General features: G+C 52.0%; 1 protein-coding gene across 1 annotated transcript in view; it reads right to left on the reverse strand.

Moving 5' to 3' along the window:
* The window catches only part of ADAMTS17 (ADAM metallopeptidase with thrombospondin type 1 motif 17), a 187667-nt gene that overhangs the window by 98996 nt on the left and 66800 nt on the right, over window positions 1-21871 (reverse strand). The window contains exon 9 of the mRNA XM_037053739.1: window positions 5808-5913. Within this exon, the coding sequence (XP_036909634.1) occupies window positions 5808-5913 (106 nt within the window). The remainder of the gene's footprint in view (window positions 1-5807; window positions 5914-21871) is intronic.

Below are 21871 nucleotides of genomic sequence, written 5' to 3' on the forward strand. Positions count from 1 at the left end.
GTAGGAAACATCCAGAGTGCCAGGAGTTAGCTTTTGACAGCATCCTCGTGGGACCTGCCTGGGGCTGCGGATCCCACTGGTGACTGCAGGGCAGGTGGCAGCATCCACAAGCCCTCTGTCCCTGAAGGATAAAGTCCCTGCCCCACCTGGGCTTCCGCTGTCCTCCCAGTAATGCCAGCCAGAACAGCGCTTCCAAACTGGGGCGGGGCACAGTTCAAGGGGGCTGTGCCCACGTGTGTGACTCTGAGAAACCAGCTGTGCACTACACACACCTGCCACCACGTCCACCCACGACTCTCTGCATGTCTGCGGCACACACATGGCTGCTGTGTCACCAAACGCAGCTCCCTGGGAGGACATCTGTGAGTCAAAAGCCCAGCCCAGCCCTGCTCTCCGTTTCTGGGCATTAGGGTCCCCGGGTCCTCTTGTGAGCGGAGGGACGCCTTGGGCCCCACCTGCTTCTCGACCTTTGTTCCTTCCCTCCCACTGGCACATCCATCCCATGACAGGGCACTTTGCGCCTTGTTCTGTGCCCTCACGGAGGTCTCCTGGGAGACGTCAGATGACAGGTGACAGGGCCAAGCCTGCCTGCGGTGACGACTTCCAGAATGGCTGTGTGTTTCTTCTCATGCCTCACCAGCCATGAGTGTGGCTGGTCGGTGAGGCCTTAGGTAGGTGGCCAAGGGCTGGAATTCGGAGTGACAGGGTGGGGGGGAATCTAGACCCAGGAGAGCTGGGCCAGATCCAGGCCTGTGAGTGGCTCCACCTGAGGGAGGCCCAGAGGGATGGGATGATGGGCAAGAGACGAAGCAAGAAGGCAGGCGGGGCCACAGATCAACATGGAAGCCCCTGGGGTGGCACCTGTCGGTGGGTCTGCCACTCAGCTGCAGGGCATCCCTGGGACAACGCTTCTCAGCTCACCACCCCCACCAAGCATGTGATCCGCTGGAGCCAGGGTGAGGCGTGCCTCCGGCGCCCCTCTCGAACAGCAGTGCCCAGCTGCCCCCACACCATGTTCAAGTCAGCGACAAAGCTTCCCTGCAGAGAGCAGTGTTTCAGAGGCCACACTCAGAGCCCACCGACCAGAGCAGAGGTAAATTCCAGAAAGAAAGACCCAAGGAAGGGCAGAAGGAAGTCAGGAAAAAGCCGGGGAAAAGCAGGTGGGGGAAACATGCACCCTAGTAAGTAAAGGGGGCGAGAGCCCAGATTCGGGGCAGGGCTCCCGGGCCCGTGTGGAGGCCCTTTTGGAGGTTCCCTGGGGTCGCAGGGCCCGTGGTTCGCAATGGCTCTCAGGAGAGGCACCGACCTGGCTGAGGCTCATCTGACTGCGCTCCCTAAATCCAACAGAAGCTGAGCTGCGTTTTCCGCCAGGGAGGGAAGGCTCTTTGTTTCTACGCGTAAAAAGATGCCCTTTTTTGTCTGTTTCTGAGTGGGTAGCCTCCCCAGCTCACCATCCCTCCTAGAAAGCCCGGCACTGCGGCATTTCCTGGGAGCTCTCCGACTTGCCTGATTGAGAAGCACACTCGTGCCTGGCGCTTGGGGTGTCTCGGGGTGTCTCTGGACCCCCGACGTCCAGTTGAGAGTCAGTTCTTTGCTCTGCTGGCACCAGGAGGGCTCCTGCCAACCCAGGGACTCTGCGGCCTTAATCACACCCTATCTGACTGACTTCCCGCCCCCCGCCGCCCCCTGTCCCTCGCCCCCAGCAAAGGCGTTCTAACCAGGATGTTGTAGAACCACTAACTTCCTCCCCTCTGACACCGAGGCTTCCAAATCCCAGCAAACAATATATCCCAAAATTCTAACAGATGTACTACACCCAGTCATTTGAACATTTCACGGACGTCACTACAACCCCCACCCTCCTGCTTGGTGAGGGTGCAGCTGGATTTGGTTTTTGCCTTTTCTTGGGGGCAGTGGGAGTGGACCTGAGCTTCTCACTTCCTCAGGGGACAGTTTTCCCCATGACCCATCTGTTGAGCCTTGAAAGCAGGAAGGCCACCACAGCCATCTTCTCAGGCCCGGGAGCTGCCCCTCGGTCAAGGTCCCCGAGGGTGAATAAAGGCACAGCAGGGCGTGGGGTAGAGCACCTGGGCTTCCGGTTGGGCTATCATGACAAGACAGGGGGACAGCTGCCTCCCTAAACGCACACATGGCCACATTTCCACCCACTAGGCAACCCAAAGTGAAGTGGAGCTGCCTGTCTAGCAGTCTCTCAGGGGCAAGACAGCAACCAAGGCCATGGACACCCTTGCCAGACGGCTGCAGCCCAGAGCCCACTCCTCCTCCAGGCAGAAACACAATGTAGCCCCTCCAGGTCCCCTCCCAGGTCCCCACCCTCGACTCCCCCCCCAGGAACTGCACATCCTTCAGTGCTGTCTAAAGCTGGGGCTCCAGTATCCTCAGCCTTGCTTTAAAGAAGGGTAATTGTCAGACAGCTGTCAATCATCAGAAGGCTGTCAATCGTCGGAAGGCTGTCAGTCTCACCTACAAACTCATGTTTCCTAGAAACCCTTCCTGATGACACACTGGCTTTCTTCTGCCAGCTGCACCATGCCATGTACTATCCTTTCTGCTGTGACAGGCTGCAAATTATAAGTGTTAATACCATGGTCTGGGAATACATAACAAGCTCTCTTCCTTATTACCTATCTCTTGTCATTTGGGTCCTTATTTTAACAGCCCTGTTGCCTGGGTTTATCACCATCTAAGTGGTTCCAAATCGTTTTAGGTAGAGTGGAAACTGTTTAAAAGAGCGAGACTAGCCTCCTCACCTAGAAAGCGAAGGCTAAATACAACACCTCCCTGAGAGGACGGATTTGACAGCATCGGCCCCAGCAGCTCACACGGCACACGCTCAGGAAACAGGTGCGTTACCGCCTCCCATCCTGTGGGGCATCCCTGACCCGACCCAGACGAGCCCTTTGCTTTGAACTTACCGCTTAGAACCGACGGGATCTCGGACTGGATGGGAGCCAGCGTACAGTCCCAAGGACGTGAGTTTGGAACTGCGATATCTAAGCCAAACCATGCATACCGAGAGACAGTAGAAAGAGCACTCCAGGACTCCGCCGAGTCAACCGTGGAACAGGAACCCGAGACCTCGCTGGGTGTTTCCTGACAGCCAAAGTGGAAGGGAAATATGGTGCACTTACGCAGCTCCCATTGTCTGAGTAATGCGATGTGTCCCTCACACGGAGTGGGAATTCTTCTCCTGACGTCTGGCTCTGAGGGCGACTGCACGGCCTGATCCTCACACGAGAAACACGGGGAAAGTAACAGAAGGGCCGTGCCCACGTGCAAAGGCACGCACACCCAGCCTTCGAAGAGACGTGGCCCTTCATCAGTGTTAAATGGTTCGGGACCAGCGGGTGGGCCCCTGGGGACTTTCTACGGGCACACAAAGGGATACCCTTTTCCATTTTCTAAAACTCGCACCACGCAGTTTTCTTGGCAGGCATGGACCGGCGTCTCAGGTCCCCTGACCATACCACCTCGTCCTATCTTAGGTCCCATGTACGTACTTCAGGAACACGGAGCTAACTATTGCTCGCCACGCCAAAACGCGGAACAGCTGCCAGGTTTCGTGTCTGGGAAGCAGCCTGGCCAGGGGCTTCCCGGGCCGTGGCGGTTGGTCTCCGTTTCAAGCCCCCACACAGCCTTGGCGGCTGATCTGAGAGCCCACGGAGCAGAGAGCCGCGGGGACAGAGAGAATGTGTGACTTCATCCTTGGGGGCTCCCCTTCCCCAGGCTCCCGGATTCCGTCAGAGACAAGACTGCCCTGGGAAAACTGTAATCACCCCCCCAGAGGCAGGGCCAAGTGCTGGAGGGGGTTTATTGGCTTTGATTAACAATAAGGTGTTTGTTTTTTGTAGGTAATTAGCGTTCAATAGCAAGCTATAAAGGGTCCTCAAAGAAATTCTAAACAGACCGTAGCTACAGGCGACTACGGTCCGACTGAATCCAACCATTCATCCTTGCAGACCTCCTGGGCCTGGACGCCAGGCTTTGATCCCGCACAATGGCACAGGTCACCAGGCAGAAAATGACCCTCTGTGTTCCCCTCCTCTGCGGAGAAAAGGCCCCTATGCGGCCCGTGGGAGCTCACGTGCGGTGCAAACAGCACTCCTGCGGCGCCCTGGTGCTGAATGCTGCCAGGGGACAACACATGCATGGGTGTAGTTAAAGGGCCCCGACGAGATGCATGCTGGGAAATGTTTTGACAACTCTGCGAGCTCACAGCCATTAGGATGTCAATTCCAGGGAACTGTGACGCCCTGGGCGCATCTTTTGACAGCAAGAAGGGGTTTGCCAACGCCGTATGGATGTGTGCCTTGCTTTGGGCAACCACTCTTGGGGACAGGCTTGTTTTTAACGAATCAGGGATGAGAACACTAATTTGATTCTAATTCACTTAAAATATATTTTCTGGTAGCACAGGCAAGAGAGTATGGGCAAAGTGCCGTGGACCGCTTTTTAAAAACATTTCCGTCAAAACGAAATAATAAGTGCGCTGAGAGACAACAGCTCGTCTTCTTTCTCTTGGCCCATGACCCGCTTTCCCCCCTTAATCCCCGGAAATATGCCCGAGATTCCTTTTACTTCCTGTGCCCACATCACGGTAACCAGCAGGCCCGGCAAGGTCAAGTACCAACCTGCCTCCAGGAGGGAAAGAAATGACAAGGGGACCCGATAACCAAAGCAAGCCCCACACGTAAGTAAATAAAGCTATAGATGTGGCTAATACGGAAGGAAAACTCTTTCGTCCTTCCACACTGGTTTCACTCTTGCAGAAGCTAGAGTTTCCATTTCCAGTCCCAAGCATCTTACTATGTAGGTCAATAGAAAACCTTTACCGCATATACATGTGTGTGCGTGTGTACATATACACACACATATGTATGTGTATATATATATGTGTATATATGGATATATATTTATATATATGGATATATATGGGTATATAGATAGATAGATAGACAGATAGATGTGATGAATTAGACTCAGTTCTGTGCCCTGGTGGCCCCTAAGAACTAGATTTCCCCCCAAGAAGTAGATTTACATTCACTTTTGCTCTGTTCAAACCAAAATTAACTTTCCCATTGTTTTACATGCTCTGGCCTCCTCGATCTGTGTATTTTTTAAGTTCATCGGCCGTTGGGTCTGAATTTCCCCTGCGAGAAACGTAAAACAGACAGCTGCTCCAGGAGACAGAGCCCACCCTTGGGCTGCAGTGGGAGAGTCAGCTGACTTCGCGCCCCTGGGACTTCCTGCCGGTGACCTCAGCCTTGGGCCAGGCGCTCGACCCCTCTGACCTTCTGTTTTCTCATCCGAGCCTCCCCCTCTGGGCTCCAAGGGTCTGGGTTAGTTCCTCCTGACGGGAAGAACTGCCACAAGCAGAGAGGCAGTCGCTGTTAGCCCTTTAAGGCTAAGATGCTGACATTCTACCTTCAGAAATGTAGACGTTGCAACTGGCTGGGAAAAAAGGAAGTTGACGGGAGGAAGACAGATAAATCCCATTGTGTGGAAGAGAGGTTGGGAGCCAGGAAAGGAAACGTGACTAGAAGACTCTGGGAGAAACCTCTTGCCACCCCCATGTCAGCTTTCAGAGCAGACCTGGGCACCGAGTTCGAGTTTCAGCTCTCGGAGCCGGCTTGTCCGGTGGCCTCTCGGGTCTCCTGCAGGGCTGGGGCCCAGGCTCGCTGGCCCAGGCCCACCACCACACCCGTGTAGAGTTTGGAGAACTAAGGGCAAAGGTCCGCATTCAGAAAGGCAACGCCAGACAGAACAACAGGGAGGCCGCTACTTACTTGTGGCCCAGCTCGTGGGCGATGGTGAAGGCCAGATTGAGCCCATTGTCTTCGGCGAGCACACATTTCCTCTTAGCGCTGCACACGCCTCCTAAGTAAGCAATCCCTGCAGCAGAGACACAAAACACACCCTCTTCAGAACACGGGACCCTGGCCTCGGGGGGGAGGTGCGCACGGTCACGTGTCATGCATGGTCCCGAACCATGCACGGTCCCGAGAGGGGTGAACGGGGAGGATGACGCGCCCAAGGCTGGCCCTGCCATCCCAGAGCTCACAGAGGGGCCGGCTGGTGCCTAATGCACTTCGTATCAGCGTCATAATAATAACATCCCCAACACACATGTATTCGGCATGTAACATGCGTGAAGCAACAGGCTGAGCAGGTTACACACATCACCTAATGCAGTCCTCAGTACCCGGGGTGGCAGTGACAGAGGCGAACTGAGATTCAGGGAGGAAAGGTGGCTTTGGCTCAAAGTCACCTGGACTGGTGCCCAGGGCTAGGACGCTGTCCAACTTCGGGTTCGGGGCTGGGACCAGGTGAGGTCAGCAAGCCCAGTGCGCACAGTTCGAGGAGAGGCTCCCTCTCAAGAGCTGACCCTGAACTTGCACGGCCCCCAGAGGGAAGGTGTGCTTCCTTCAATTCTGTACCCTGGGCACCCCCCTCGCCTCACCCTGGTCCTGGTCCTGTAACCGGCAGCACTGGTCGGGGAGGAATGTGAGCCTGGCAGAGAGCAGGCCAGGGACAAGCTGTGTGAAAAGTTCCGAACTATGTTTCAGGAGAGACAGTACAAAACCAGGACCCAGAGGGAGGGAGAGAAGGCTGCCAAGAGCGGGCCTGTAGGTCACGACTGATGATGAGCCCGAGGCCCGACTCACCCCTCTCAGCACACACTTGACTGGGCCTGGGAACCCTCCCCAAGCCAGGGAAAGCGAGCCCGTGTGGGCTGGAGGAGACACGGGTGCAGGGTGAGCCAGGGCTGAGCACGGAGGCTGGGAGGCTGCTAGCCTCTGCAGGCCGCGCAGGAGTTTTCCAGAGGAGACAGGCTCGTCTGGCAGAGGGACGTGTGTCAACAACATGGGGGCCCTGGGCGGGCGAGACACGTCCGAGGAATGCTGGGCAGCCAGCGATGCGCCGGCCACGTCTCCCACTGGTGCTGCAGGGCTGACGCTGCCCGGGGCAGAGCTCCACGCTTCCTCCCAGCTTCCACTGTCTCTGCAGGCAGGGCAGCCACCCAGGCACCGCCAGGGCTCACCGGGGACTGGGGATCGTGGGGACTGGAAACATCTGTATTGCCTCCGTGGTGGTGTCTGAGTCCTCACTACAGCCTGTGGAAGGACTGAGCCGGTGGTGGCACAGAGGGTCACACACCTGGGGGGGCTCAGTGCTGCTCCGGCTGTGAGGTCCCAAGGTGCCCACCCGTGGTCAGCTGGACGGGCCACTCCCAAGCTGCACACCACCCCGGCCTGAGCACCACTTTCATTAGCATGTGCGAGGTGTCTTAGGACCTGAAGGTGACCTCGCAGGCTCAGGACTCAAGAAGGGAAAGAACGGGCAGAGGAGGACAGGACAGGAGAATGAATTAATGAAAATGAGCCTCTCTCCCTGCTCCCAGAGAGCTAAACCAGCATCCTCTTTGCTGACAGCAATTTCAAACAGGGGTGGACCTCGGCCACACACAAGGCACGCCATCCACCTGACCCCCTTTGAGAGGGGCAGCCGGGGTTCACAAGTGCCTCCCCCACCCCATCCCCCTGCTCTGCACCATGAAGAAGCGACCTGGGGGCCCCACTCACACCGGGCACACTGAGCCCGGCACCGCACCGTGCCTACTTTCACTAGAAACCAGCAAAACTCTCAGCCAAGGGTGAAGAACTTGCCTAAAGAAAGGGGGGAGATATGTTATTTTTGGCCTCCAGATGCTATTTTGCATGGGGATGCCTGAACCCGGCCAAGCGGACGACTGGAAGCAGAGACACGACAACCAGAAAGGACGCGCCCGGCCTCCTCGGTGCCTTCAAGGTCATCTTTCTGGTTTTGTTTAAAAACTGCTATGTGGATTGTTGTGAAGAGACCAGCAGTCCATTGGTGGAATGCTCCCACAGTCCTGCTGGTATGTGAGGGCGAGGGTGTGTGCACGTGTGCACACACGCGCGCGCGCACACACACACACACACACGCGCGCGCGCAGTAGCACCCTCCCCAGCCCAGGCCAGAACTCCTGCGCCAAGAAATCAATTCCAAACAAGCTGATGAGCACGCCCAGAAGTCGTCTGGTGCGGGGGCAGAGGAGACGGCTGAGGCCGGCGGGCCTGCTGTCCCGAGAGCGTCTGCTGACCCGGCAGCCTTGAAACGCCCGCCACACATGCCTGTCCCCAGCCTGAGCCGCACTCAGTGCCTGGAGCAGGCCCTTCCGAGTTTCCACCCTGATTAGGTAACACGCAACGCTGGGGAAACAGCTCAGCACCGGGCCTTCCAATAATTGCATTTTAATTTTTCCACAGATGACTTTTTGAAAGCTAGAAACAAATGGTCAGTGTGTTTACAGAAAATGCTCTCACTCACACATCGGTGGATTAAGGTCTGGTGTGCTTTCAGTGACTGACTCTGGCCCAGAAGGACCCTGTCCCAGAGCCGAGCCAGGCAGAGGCGGAAGAGGAGAGAGAGAGAGGGGACGCGGACACGGGAGTGCACAGAAGCTGGGGGCATTTATGGGCAAGGATGTGGAAACGCTTCAAACACCCACAACAAAGTCTGGAGGAAAATCCCTGGTTGTTGTAAAGAGAGGGCTGCAGGGAATGAATGGCGATGAAACCGCAGGAAACCAAGGCCACCCCTATTCCAGGTTTCCTGGACAGGAGTGGCTGTCTGGACGGGAGGGTGAGCGGGAGGCCGGGAGAGACCCCAGCACCCCCAGCTGCAAAGGCACCACCCTACACACACCCACGCGATCCCCATTCCAGGGCTCATCCAGAAAAGAGGAAAAACTGGTTTTCTCTACATTGATTTATCTTTTAAAAAATATTTGATTTATTTTTAGACAGAGGTGAAGGGAGGGAGAAAGAGAGGGAGAGAAACATCCATGTGTGGTTGTCTCTCACGTGCCCTGCACGGATGACCTGGCCCAAAACCCAGGCCTGTGCCCTGACTGGGAATTGAACCCCAGACCCTTTGGTTCACAGCCCAGCTCAATCCACTGAGCCACACCTGCTAGGTGCTCTGCCTTGATTTCCTTTATGAACAAGTGAAATCTTCACACTCAAGTTCTCTGGACAGCAGTGCTCATGAGGGCTGTGGAACCACAGAGTCCACCCTCAGTGAGTAGAATTCCCCCCATTCACCGATTTCAAAGTAGAAATCCTAGTAGAACTTATTTCTGAAATTTTGAAAACATCAGGGAAAGCAGGACGGTGTGTGTTAGGGTCCTGTCCACGGACAAGCATGGCCTCCACACTGGACCCTCTTTTGCTGGCAGGTATCACGGCCCCATTTTACAGACAGGAAGGTGGAAGCTCAGGAACCAGGCCCAGACTCAGATGTGAACACAGGCCTCTCCTTCTCCATCGTTCACGCTTCCCCAGGCAAACCCTAGGCCTCCCTCCTGAAGCGCTGATAACCAACAACAGTGAGTCATCTTCGAGGGCTTAGAAGATGTCCCAAAACCTGAATGTGTGTTTATACAGAGACGTGGGTGGGAGGGAGCGGAGGTTCCGTGTGGTTAAGTCCGAACATCCTTCATCCTGAAGATGAAAAGGCCCCAGCGGTAGGCGAGGCAATATTAACAGTGGTTACGTCTGAGACACGGAGGAGTCAGGATAGACCTCTTTAATTTTCTCCTCTTCCTTCTTTCTTTTGTTTAGCGTAAGCCTAATATAATGAATATGTGTGTACTTGCTATGAAAATTAAAGTTATTGGTTATATTTCGTGTATCCCAGAAAACATAAAGCAAGGGGCAGAGGATGGACACCCCCCCAAAAAAAAAAAGAAAAAGAAAAAAGATAAAAACCTCTGGATTTTGATTCCAGGATGAAGGAAGTTCACGGTCAACACCACTGGGCGTGTGCTTGCATCCTGACTCCAGCTCTGCTGTACTCCTGGCATGGATGCGGGGACCAGAACATCTTTTAAAAATCTGAGGTGCTGAGCGCGGACGTGAGGGCTGGAAAGAGGTCCTCTGAGGCCTGGAGAAGAATACTCAATTCCCCGAGAGCAGCGGGCCCCGGCCCCCAGGCTGCCCGACCTACCTTCCAGCCAGGGCAGCTCCGGTCACTCTCCCTCCCCCTTTCTCTTCTACTCCTCAGCAGGAGCGTGGTTTTGGTAAGGAGATTGGGTAAGGAGGTTTAATTATTTTCTTTTTCAACTGCATGGTGTAAGCGCGTGATTCTTAAACCCAGACTTGACCACGGCATTGCAGATTTAAGAAGAAAACAGCACACAACGGTATAAACTCTGGCTTACTCCGCGAATAGTCAGGGGTAAACTGTCCGCAGCTGTTGGCCTTGCTGACCGTTTCTCGGACCTTCTCGGGCCCAAGTTTCTTCCACCAGCTGCTCAGGGTACCGGCGCCATCGAGGTTATCACCGGGAGACCCCCGGACAAGGTCAAGAAGGCAACTCCCTGGCAACCCCAGGGGTAGAGATGTGAGGATGAGTCACACGTTCAGGCTCCTTTCCCAGTCCTTCTGCTCTTATAAATGTCACGAAGTGGGATTTAAATTTGTGAACCCCATTTCAGAGCAAACATCTTCGAGTCTAGGGTGGGGCGAATGAAAAATACGACGGTCAAGTCTCGCTCTTCATGGCAGTTAGATTTGAAAACGTTGCCGTGAACACTGAGGTCACAAGTACTGGACCCTCGCTCCTAAAGGAAATACAGGGTTGGGTTCCTACCAGTCAGGGTTCCATCAGCTGTTGAGGGACCAACACAGGGCCTTGTCTACATGTGGTTCTGTGTGAAAACACCTTATCTGATACAAGTTGCTGACCGAAGAGCGCACGGCCAACGCACAACTCCTACCAGAAGGAGGCTTACCAAGCACACATTTTTCCTCCCCAAGGCATGGTGCACCTTTTATGTGCTCTGGAATACAAGAAAAGCCTTTAGCATCATCCTTGGAGGCCATGCCAAACAGCAACATCATAAAAATAAAAAACCCACAAAAATGTGAAAAACAGGGCACCCGACAGAACACGAGAGCTGAAAGCAGGCAGAGGGTTGCCTTGTTCGACCTCATCTAGGAATGCGCCCCTCAGACTCCTAGTGTGTGCACCCGACTTTGGAGTTAGAGATGAATTTTAGCAAGTGGGCAAAGCCACACGTGCAGAATCCGAGAGTGGTGAAATGCAGCGATATCCTAAAAGCCCAGGTCCTGTTAACAGGCATATCCTGCTACGTCCTTATCAGTTATAACAGGGAAATTTGCTTTCAGTCCCATGCTGCTTCTGTTTCCTAACTCTGGAGTAATCCTTACTATTTGATGCACGGAGTTCCGCTCCCCTCCACATGCTCTCTCGGAGGTTTGTGGTCCCCAGATACTACCCCCTGCATCGTGGGTCACTGAGCCTTAAGGACTCTACCTGGAGGAAACAGAGCCCCGAACATGCAGACAGGCGCAGCTTCTAACAAACGGGGGAAGAACATTCATTGCAAGGCTGTGGCAGAAGAGATGGCCGGAGTGGCGAAGTCTCACGGCTTGGGACTTAGAAGTGCTGCTGTCCTGACCTGGCCCCGGCCATCCCCTGCTTTCCACCCCAGCTCGGGGCTGCTGTCCCCTGGGAGCGCCCACGGATAGCCTCCCCCAGATCTAGCCTCCTCTCAGCCCCAGTTTCCCTGCTTCTTTGTGTCTGGGCTCCTTGGGGTCAGTCACAGTGGAAGGAAGATGAGCCAGCCAAGGTCTCCATCCCTACACAATTCAGAGACGCCTGTGCCTCACACCGATATACCGAGCAGAACGCTGAAGAAATGGAAGATGCGGCCATTAAATGAAGCAGTCCATGGACAAAGCCAGAAGGCAAGAGCTCCCCAGTCCGATCACTCAAGGGCTCCCACGCTCAGTGGTGAAGCTTACACAAGGCTGGAGGAATCAGAGCAGTGTGGCATTCGCGTAGAACGAGAGTCTTCTCAACACACGGAGCTGGGACAAGGGCACAGAAACAAGGAGCTTGTCTTACGAGTATTCAGGGCCACCCACAGATGAAGTCCTAGTGGCATTAATCAGTTAATTATTCCAAGTGGTATCGATTAGTCAGAGTGGTATTAACGACTCAGGGCCTGCCTTTATCTGTGGCACCAGGCTCCACCTGAGTCACGGGTACTCCTCGGACCACGGGAGCAGCCTAATTCACCTGCACTGTATCCTGAGGATGCCTGCAGTGGAATGTCTGTCAAAGTTGCCTGCAACGCCCTCGACTCGAAAACCTCACTCCCTTCCATGTGAATAGCTGTTTCTGCAGGAGGAATAAAATACAAGATCATGTGTAGAAATATTTGCCAACTTAGCAAAAAGAGAGAGACGCTTTCTCAGAATAATTAAGAAACCACATTTCTTGCTAAATGCTTAGCCGAGCAAAGCCATTCTCTTGGGGATGAAATGTAGGGTTCAAGGGAGACCCAGGGTGATGGTCAATAGCAGGACTGAGGGTCCTTTTGATCTGCACTTGGTTCTAGGTGCCCCTGGGGAGGGTCTGGCTCTTGGGCAGTGCATAGGGGTCAGTGGAGGTCAGGCCAGGCCCTAGAGTGGCTCTGGGCACCAAGCAGCTCCTGAGCCAAAGTCCACAAAGAGTCACCTGGCAGGACACAACAGCCCCTACATGAAAGAAGCTGTCCCCACACAGGACGCTGACTGTCGTTCGTGTGGCTGTTGACTCAGCGTTCCTGAGCTAATATCAGGGGCCCCCAACCGGTCCCCCTCCTGGGCGGGGCCTCTGCTGACAGGATGGGAGAGTAAGGACACTCCATTTCATTTAAACACAGACACAACAAAAAGCTAGCTTCTTAGAAATGTCATTGAGAGCAGCCCCGTCTATCAGGCAGGCATGGAGCCCATGGACAGGAACGGGCAGACCGGGGGCGGGGAGGGCGGTCAAGGGGGAAGATGACCAGCCCCTGGGAGCTGTGGCTGGGACGTGATGAAAAGTGGCTGGTGTGCCTCTGGGGCGAAGTCATCTGACTGTTCTGTGCTGATAAACGCAGCTCATGTATCCCCTAGGGACCGTCTCGCTGCCTGCCAGCTGCTATACCAGTACATCCCAGACTGGGTGGCTTATCAGTGACAGAAATTTACTGCTTCCAGTTCTGGAGGTTCGAAACCGGAGATCAGGGTGCCAACTGGGCTGGATGAGGCCACTCCTCTGGGTCTGTCTTCTCGTGTCCTCACAGGGCAGAGAAGGCGAGGGTGCTCTCTGGCGCCCCCTGCAGCAGGCCACTAATCCCATTCCTGAGGGCTCCACCCTCCTGACCCCGTCACCGCCGAAGGGCCCCACCTCCTAACCACGCTGGGGAATCAGATTTCCACATGGGAATCTGAGGGGACACAGACTCTCAGACCACAGAAATCATGGGGATGCCAGTGTCTATCCTTAAAACCTCAAAGGCAGAGAATACACATGTTTCATCTGTTGAGCAGTGTCACGGGTTTCCACATCACCCTTGTGTTGATGGTGGTCCCCAGGGCTGCCAAAAACCACCACCCTCTCCTGCTTAAGAAGGTGACTGGGACAGGGGGGTGTAAGGATGAGGGCGAACACTCACATTCACCACTTACCATGTGTGCTAAAGATTTCTATGCATTTTCTCATCTTCCCCTATAACCACCTGGTGAGTGAAGTACTATTGTCATCCCTGTGGTCCTGGTGGGGAAACAAAGACACCACGAAGCCACCAACGGCCTCAAGGTCGAACAGTGAGTGACGGGGCTGGGATTTGATCTCGGGTCTTGGCTCAGAGGCAGCAAGCTGGTTGTCGCAAGAAGAATGCGGACGGCAGAAATGTTCTGTGTGTTCTGTTTGGACCACTCAGTATGTGAATAAAAAGGTTAACCACTCAACAACAAGAAAAAATTAGGGATGCCCTGACTGGTGTGGCTCAGTGGGTTGGGCTTCATCCTGCAAACTGAAAGGTCACCAGTTCGATTCCCGGTCAGGGCACATGCCTGGTTGCAGGTTTGGTCCCTGGTCAGGACGCATGCGGAAGGCAACTAACTGATGTTTCTTTCCCTCTTGTTCTTCCTTCCTTCCCCTCTCTCTAAAAATAAATAAAATCATAATTTTTTAAAAATAAAAAAATTACATAAAATCCACATTTCCTGTCCCTTTTAGAAATATCTGTGACTGTGAAGCAGAAAATGATAGACTAGTCAATAAATGGNGGCTTCATCCTGCAAACTGAAAGGTCACCAGTTCAATTCCCGGTCAGGGCACATGCCTGGTTGCAGGTTTGGTCCCTGGTCAGGACGCATGCGGAAGGCAACTAACTGATGTTTCTTTCCCTCTTGTTCTTCCTTCCTTCCCCTCTCTCTAAAAATAAATAAAATCATAATTTTTTAAAAATAAAAAAATTACATAAAATCCACATTTCCTTTCCCTTTTAGAAATATCTGTGACTGTGAAGCATAAAATGATAGACTAGTCAATAAATGGCCCTAGGACAAGGCGGGGGGGTCCTCACAGAAATGAGTGAATTAAATTCCCCACCTCAAACCATATACACACACAGGAAGACTCTCACTAGATTCAATAAACAAGTATGAAAAAAAAGTTTGCATCGCCCAGAAGAAAACACAGGGGCATGTCATTCTAATTTTAGAAGTGTAAAAAAAATAGGTTTTTTAAACAAGACTAGACAGCAGAAGCCATAGCCGGAGCGACTGAGACACGTAGCAGCTAAATGACAAAAGGCATCAGAGACAAGCTGAAGACAAACCACAGATGTGACAACACTGTTTCCCATCCCTATGCCAAAAGTAAGGTTTAAAAGACACTTCCCCTGCTGGGTAATCAGAACACTGCGGAACAAAATCACTAGAAAACAGCATTCACATCCTGAACGCTGATGAGGCCTGGGGAGGCTTGTGGGATGAAAGACCATTAGATGCTGTTAAAGAGAGTGTCAGCGGGTCTAAGAGCCACTGTAGGGGACGTCGGCTTGTCTAGAAGACCTGAAAGGTGTGCAGGCGTCAAAAGGTGGGAACGCCCTGGGGAGAGCCTGTATCTCCACCTGGCTGTGTATTCAGGAAAGTCTGCATCCCAAGACACCCACGCATGTGCACAGATGCGTGCGCATGGCATGCACAGGATGGTGTTCACACATACAGCGCCCACACATGTGTGCACACAACTACCACTCTCTGAACTGATGCTATTTTACCGCCTTCATTTACTGATACCAAGAGGGTCCCGTCACACCCCCAGGTTCATGCTGTGACCAGGAAGGAGAATGGGCTGAAGCAGGTGGCCAGGCTGCGGGCTCCTCTGGCTGCCGCTGCGGGAGGGAGGCCTCTGCCTTCGGGAAAGGAAGGCAGGCCCAGGAGACGGACACACAGCCAGGCCTGCGCGTGATGCATTCCAGGGCCTGTGCGAGAAGCCTGCCAACTGCTGTCCAGGGAGTTTTCTATGAAAACACACACCAACAAGGCTCTAACACAGATGTTTTTAACCCTTGAAGCCGCGCAGAATTTGCCATGCGCGTGGATGTTTCTTGCATTCAAGGTTTATAGCTTTCATCAAATTTCCAAAGGGGTCCATAACCTCGGACAAGTCCAAAAACACTAAACATAGGAATCCCAGAATATGATCAAGGACATTACCCAGGAAAAAACAATTCCTTTCTGCATAGCCAAGTCAGAGCAAAAGATCCCGGGAACACGATCCTTCAGTCCTTGGGGATCAGCCAAGCATTCCACAGAAGGTGATAACCAACAACGTTTTGTAGAACCTGCCAGTTCGCGACTGACTGACTCAGGGAATACACGAGTGAGGGTCTAACCGCCACCGTTCACTGACAACGGGACTTTGCACAGAGCAGCCAAGGTGATGCAAAGGGGGGCGGTGGGGTCTGTCAGCGGCACGCATGCACCGGATTGAGAAAGCCCTGGCATGAAGGACGGCAGTCACTGTTATACTGGATACTGTTGTAAAGCATATATACGTGAGCCCTGACTCGTGTGGCTCAGTGGATTGAGCTCAGGCTTGCGAACCAGAGGGTCGCTGGTTCGAGTCCCTGTCAGGGCACAAGCCTGGGTTGGGGTCCTGGTCCCCACTAGGGAGCACTCGGGAGGCAACCACATACTGATGTTTCTATTCCTCTCTTTCTGTCTCCCTTCCTTTCTCTAAAAACAAAATACATAAAGTCTTTAAATATATATATATACATATAATATATATTTCTATTTAAAAATATATTTTATATTATAAACATGTATATTTATATTTAAAATAAAACATTCACATATATTTATATGAATATTCATATAGATATTTTATATAATTTATGTATTTATGTAAATATGTATGTGTCTATATACATATATTTATATGCATATGTATATTTATATAAGTATATATATATATACATGAAAGAATAGAACAGCTGAGGGATATGCATGCACATGTGTCCATGCACACATGTGAGCTACAAATATATAATCCTGAGTGCTAACATATATACACCCATGTGTGTGTATATATGTATATATGAGAACTTTAAAAGGAAACCACTCTGTTCTGTTTTGACAAGGCCCCCCGCCCACCCCTGCAGCTACATTTAACTGTAGGACCTTCTGCAAATGGAACAGAGGTGGGCTTCGCACAGAAGAGTACCCAGTGGGATTAGGAGTAAGTGGTCTTTGTCTTCTGCAGACGAGCATTTCCAAAACATGGGTTTGTATTGGGTTGATAAGAGTGAAAACAGGATACAAACGCCATTGATGGGTTTTGCTCTCCATGTGAAGGATACTGAACAGGATGTCATTATTGTTCAGAAACTTGATGTTAACGTCCATTATGACAGCTTCAAGTTCCAAGGTCAACTGAGCCTTCCTGCTTTGTCCCCGCCCACAACACACACACACACTGAGCACACCCGCCACCAGCACACACCGGCAGGGGAAGAGAGCAGACCCGAGTTTTCCCTTAAATCATTCTCAGTCATGGTCTGATGTCCACCAGCCGAGAACACCGAGGGGATAGGCAGGCAACACACCTCTAAAAGGGGTCTGTCCTTCAAGATTACCTTCTGAAAAAGTATGAAATCCCACAAACATTTTTTAGCCATTTCTTTTTTTAAAGATTTTATTTATTTATTTTTAGAGAGAGGGGGAGGGAGAAAGAGAGGGAGAGAAACATCAATGTGTAGTTGCCTCTCAAGTGCTTCCCATTGGGAACCTGGCCTGCAACCCAGGCATGTGCCCTGACTGGGAATCGAACCAGTGACCCCTTGGTTTGCAGGCTGGTGCTCAGTCCACTGAACCACACCAGCCGGGCTTAACCATTTCTAAACCACAGTGCTATACTGACCACTGTCTACTCTTCCCAGAACTAGAAACCACAGAATGTTCTAGGTTCAGCTGCCCAGCCCACCACCTACATAGCAAGCTAAAATTGTTTTACATCTTCTTTTTTAAAAAAATCTTTACTCAAGGACATTTTCTCATCGTTTTTAGAGAGAGAGGAACAGAGAGAGGAAAGGAGGGAGAGAGAGAGAGAAGCATTGACTGGTTGCCTCCTATATATATATATATATATATATATATATATATATATATATATACACACACACATACATACACACACACACACACACACACACGTGTATATTATACACGCCCTGACTAGGAATCAAACCGGTGACCCTTTGGATTTCAGGCTGGCACTCAATCCACTGAGTCACACCACCCAGGGCTAAAACTGTGTCTTAATGGCACCCGGATAACCTCCCTTAAGTAATCACCTCAATGCCAAATACGCTGTGGCCTTCCTCTGAGATGGGCCTCGATTCCCACTGCTGGGACAATGACCCGGAGCAGTGAGAGTCTGCTCTGACATCATCTCATGACAAGTTCATTACCATCCTGCAGAGATAACTGGCTCTTAGGGGGACAGAACTAGCACACCCCATTCTCTCGTCCCATTGATCTCTGTACTGCAGTTCTGTATCATGAAATAAGCATTAATCCCAACCCTCTCAGTGTAAGGTCTTCCTCGCAAAAACACGGTAACCCAAGAATGCTAACTGCTGTTGACCCCCGCACTATGCTGAGCAGACATCCGGGACAGCCACAAACAGTCTCTGCAGTGGTATCTGGAATGCGGGGGCCATCGTGAATTGGACAGACTGGTGGATGTGGAAAGGAGGAGGCTGGGGAGGACTAGCTGCTCCTGAGATGAAGTGACTCTTCTCCCAGACTCGTTCCTATTTCACGTCTGGACCTTGTCTGGAACATCCACCAGGTAGACTTGGGCCCAGACACCTGGCATTCCTCTGACAGCTCCAGCCCCAGGCCAGCGCCACTGTCCTGAGGGTGAGGCTCCGCCCCCCAGCCTGGATTCCAGGTGAGCAGAGACTCTCCGCTCCGTCCTCCCGTCCCCTCCAGCAGCGGCCACCCCGCAGAGGGTCTCTGCACAGCCAGCGAGACCTTGAAGGGCTCTAGGAGGCCCACACTGCTCATCGCTGACCTCGGTTCAGCAGCTGCAAAAAGACATCTCACCCTGGCCGGGTAGCTCCGTTGGTTGGAGCATTGTCCCGTGCACTAGATGGTTGTAGGTTCGATCCCCAGCCAGGGCGCATATGCGAAGCAACTGATCAATGTTTTTCTCTCACATTGATGTTTCTCTCTCCCTCCCTCTCTCTCTCTCTCAAATCAATAAAAACATATCCTCGGGTGAGAATTTGAAAGAAACAGAAGACTTTTCATAGCCAGAGACTTTTGGCTGATCTGACCAAGGAAGCTAGGTTCCTCCCCAGGTGTAAGGATGGTCTGTCCACAAAGCCCTGGGGCTACTCGAGAGCAGGGGGCCAACAGAGCCCCCAGAAGGCGGCTTCTAGTGCCCTTCCACCCTGCTGCTCAAAGACACAGACACCAGAGACACACATAGCGCCAACACAATGCCAGTGGTCTCCATGAGAGACCCCCTTCCTGGGGGCATTGGGCGCAGGTCTGGAGTTACTGGAGCCAGTCAAGGTGTTGCCCAACCTGGGAGGTCCCAGCTCCTGGGAGCTCTGGGGGGACCAGGACTGGGCTTCTCCAAGCAGAGCTGACTTAGGAGCTGCTGTCTCCAGTGCAGACTTGGCTTGTTGGCCCTTCTCCGGGAGGTAAACTGGGGATGGGGATTTCTCCCTAGGCCAGCAAATTCTGGGGGCGGGGAACGGGACAGGCTCCAAACACGGGCTTGCGTCGGAATCCCGCCCTGCCACTTACCACCTGGAGGACCATGGCAATGACATAATCTCTCATTTGTAAGAAGACACTAATACTCACCTCGTGGGGCTGAGGATTAAGTGAATCGTGCAAGGAAAGCGCTTTTCACATAGTAAACCCTGAACAAATATTATCTATCACTACAGTTATTTCAACCAAGGCCAAATTTTAATAAGTCTAACAAAAAGTATTTGTCAAGCAAAAACTCTGCCAAGAAGCACAGAACAATTCCACAAGTAAGTGGCAGCTTTAGCTGCTGAGTCTCCAAATGCTTTTGTTAACGGGGCATTTGGGAAGCTGAAGACAGAAGCGGAACCACAGTGGGGGCTTGGAAGGTATGTCTTTGGTGGTCTTGGGGGTTGCTCTCTTCAGATGCACCAGGGGCAAGGACAGGGCTGGGCAGCCAGAGCCATCGGGTACCCTTGACAGTGCTGGGGACCGCGCTTGTGTCTCCTCACTCCTGCTCTGGTCTCCCTCCCCAGACCCAGGTTCAACCTGGCTTCTGCACCGACTCCCTGCAAAGAGAGACTCACGGAACAACACCCTTTGCAAACGCTGGCACCAGTCCCGAAACCTTCCCGCTGTCTCCACGCTGCCTAGATGCTGCACCCAGAGGCCTGCAGAGGCCAAAGCCCTTCAATAGAGGAAGGGATCTTTTTTTTTTTTTCGGTAAATGGGACTGGACTAACTAGCTGCCCATATGCAAGAAAACGAATTTAGAGCCCTGCACCTCATGCTACCTGTGAAAATGAACTCAAAGTGGATCACAGACCTAAATACATGAATGGAAATAAACTCTTAGAAGAAAACAGGAGTAAACCTTTGTGGCCTTGGGTTAGGCAATGATTTCTCAGGTAAGACCTCAAACGTGCAAGTGACACGGGAAGATTGAGAAGCTGGACTTCCTGTTAGTTAAAAACTCTTACACCGTGAGTAAGTGAAAAGACAACCCCAGGCTGGCAGAAAATATTTGCAAATTATTTATCTGATAAGGGACTTGTATTTAGAATATACAAAGAATGCTTTCAACTCCATAATGAAAAGAAAATAGGAGAATTTAAACCTGGGCAAAGGGCCCTGGCTGGGCGGCTTGACTGGCTGGAGCGCCATCCCACGCACCAATAGCTGTGGGTTTGAGCTCTGGTCGGGACGTCCAGGAGGCAAGCAATTGGTGTCTCTCATATCGACATATCTGTGTGTGTGTCTCTATGCCTTCCTCTGAAATCAATTTATAAAAGTCCTTGGGCAAAGGATGTGAAAAGACATTTCTTCAAACAACACATACCAAAATAAGCATGATACGCTTCATGGTCAACATCACTGGCCATCCCAGAAGGGCAAATCAAAATAAAACGCTGCTTCAGAACGACTCTGACTCATTTACTGAGCCAGGAGCATGACACCGATGGCCTGAAACCTGACCTCGAACACTCTTCCTCTCATTGACAACAGACACGTGCCAACGTCGAGACGCTGCACCAGGGGACTCCTCGCCCAGGAGGCTCAGACTGAGCCCGAGGAAGACGTTTCGCAGTTCTGTGCCTTCCACTGCAATCAACAGGAATAGGACCAGCTCTGTGCCTCCCACTAGAATTGATGTTTTTCTCCTATTTGCTTTACCTGGCCTTCCGTTAACTGAGATAAAATTCACGTACCATTAAGTGTGCAAAGCCATGTTTGGTATATTCACCAAGGTGTGCAAACCATCGCCATGATATGACTTCAGAACACTTGCACCCCCTCGAAAGAAACCCTTCTCTCATTGGAAGTCACTCGTCACCCCTTTCCTCCCCAGCTCGAGGCAACCACCATGCTACTTACACTCTCTGGTCTCCCCGTTCTGAACATTCCGTCCTAGTGGATTCATATGATATGTGACCTTTTGTGCCTGGCTTCTTTCTCTTTGCATAATATTCTCAAGAGTCATCCATCTGCAGCCTGTATTAGCATTTCGTATTGCCGAGTAAGATCCCATTGCCAGGATGCACCTCCATTTGCGAAACACGTGGGGGAGTTTGCCCTCTTGGGCTATTCACGTCTGTGCATGTGTTTTTGTAAGGACACGTGTTCCATACTCTTGGGTCTACCCCCCAGGAGTAGTTACTTTATGATGGGCCATAAAGTAACTCTATTTGATTTTTTGTGGAGCTGAGCACGGGCATCTTGATCTCCAATTTAATGCCAATCTGAAGGGCAAATAAATGCATGCGTCTTTCTGAAAACAGCGGCCTGTGAGATGTTCACAAACCTTCTCAACTGCAGTAACACAAAGACTTCTTGATACACAGAAAAATACGCTGGAAGCGGTGTTTTCCCACTGAGACCCATGAACTCTAGTTCTGGTTTTTACAATAGCCACTCGAGTTTGCACCACTGCCCGATGACATTTGAATCCTGAACACAGGGCGTGACTTTGTGTGTGTGGAAGGAGAGAGAAGAATGTTTGGCTGTAGCAATGAGCAGCACGAACAGTTAGTCATATAACACGATAGACTGCAATGATTTGCACAAACTCAGTGCGAATAGTCATTGTGAACAATCAGCCATTATTTGTTTTTCTCCTACATTTCTGATTGTCCTTTCGAGACAAGAGAAGTATTGCTCTCAGATAGCGGACATTCCAATGCACTTACATCTTCCCCTTTAATGTA

The sequence above is a fragment of the Sturnira hondurensis genome, unplaced genomic scaffold (assembly GCF_014824575.4).
Source record: "Sturnira hondurensis isolate 20B ecotype Veracruz unplaced genomic scaffold, ASM1482457v3 Scaffold0007865, whole genome shotgun sequence".
In the NCBI taxonomy this organism is placed as follows: Eukaryota; Metazoa; Chordata; class Mammalia; order Chiroptera; family Phyllostomidae; genus Sturnira; species Sturnira hondurensis.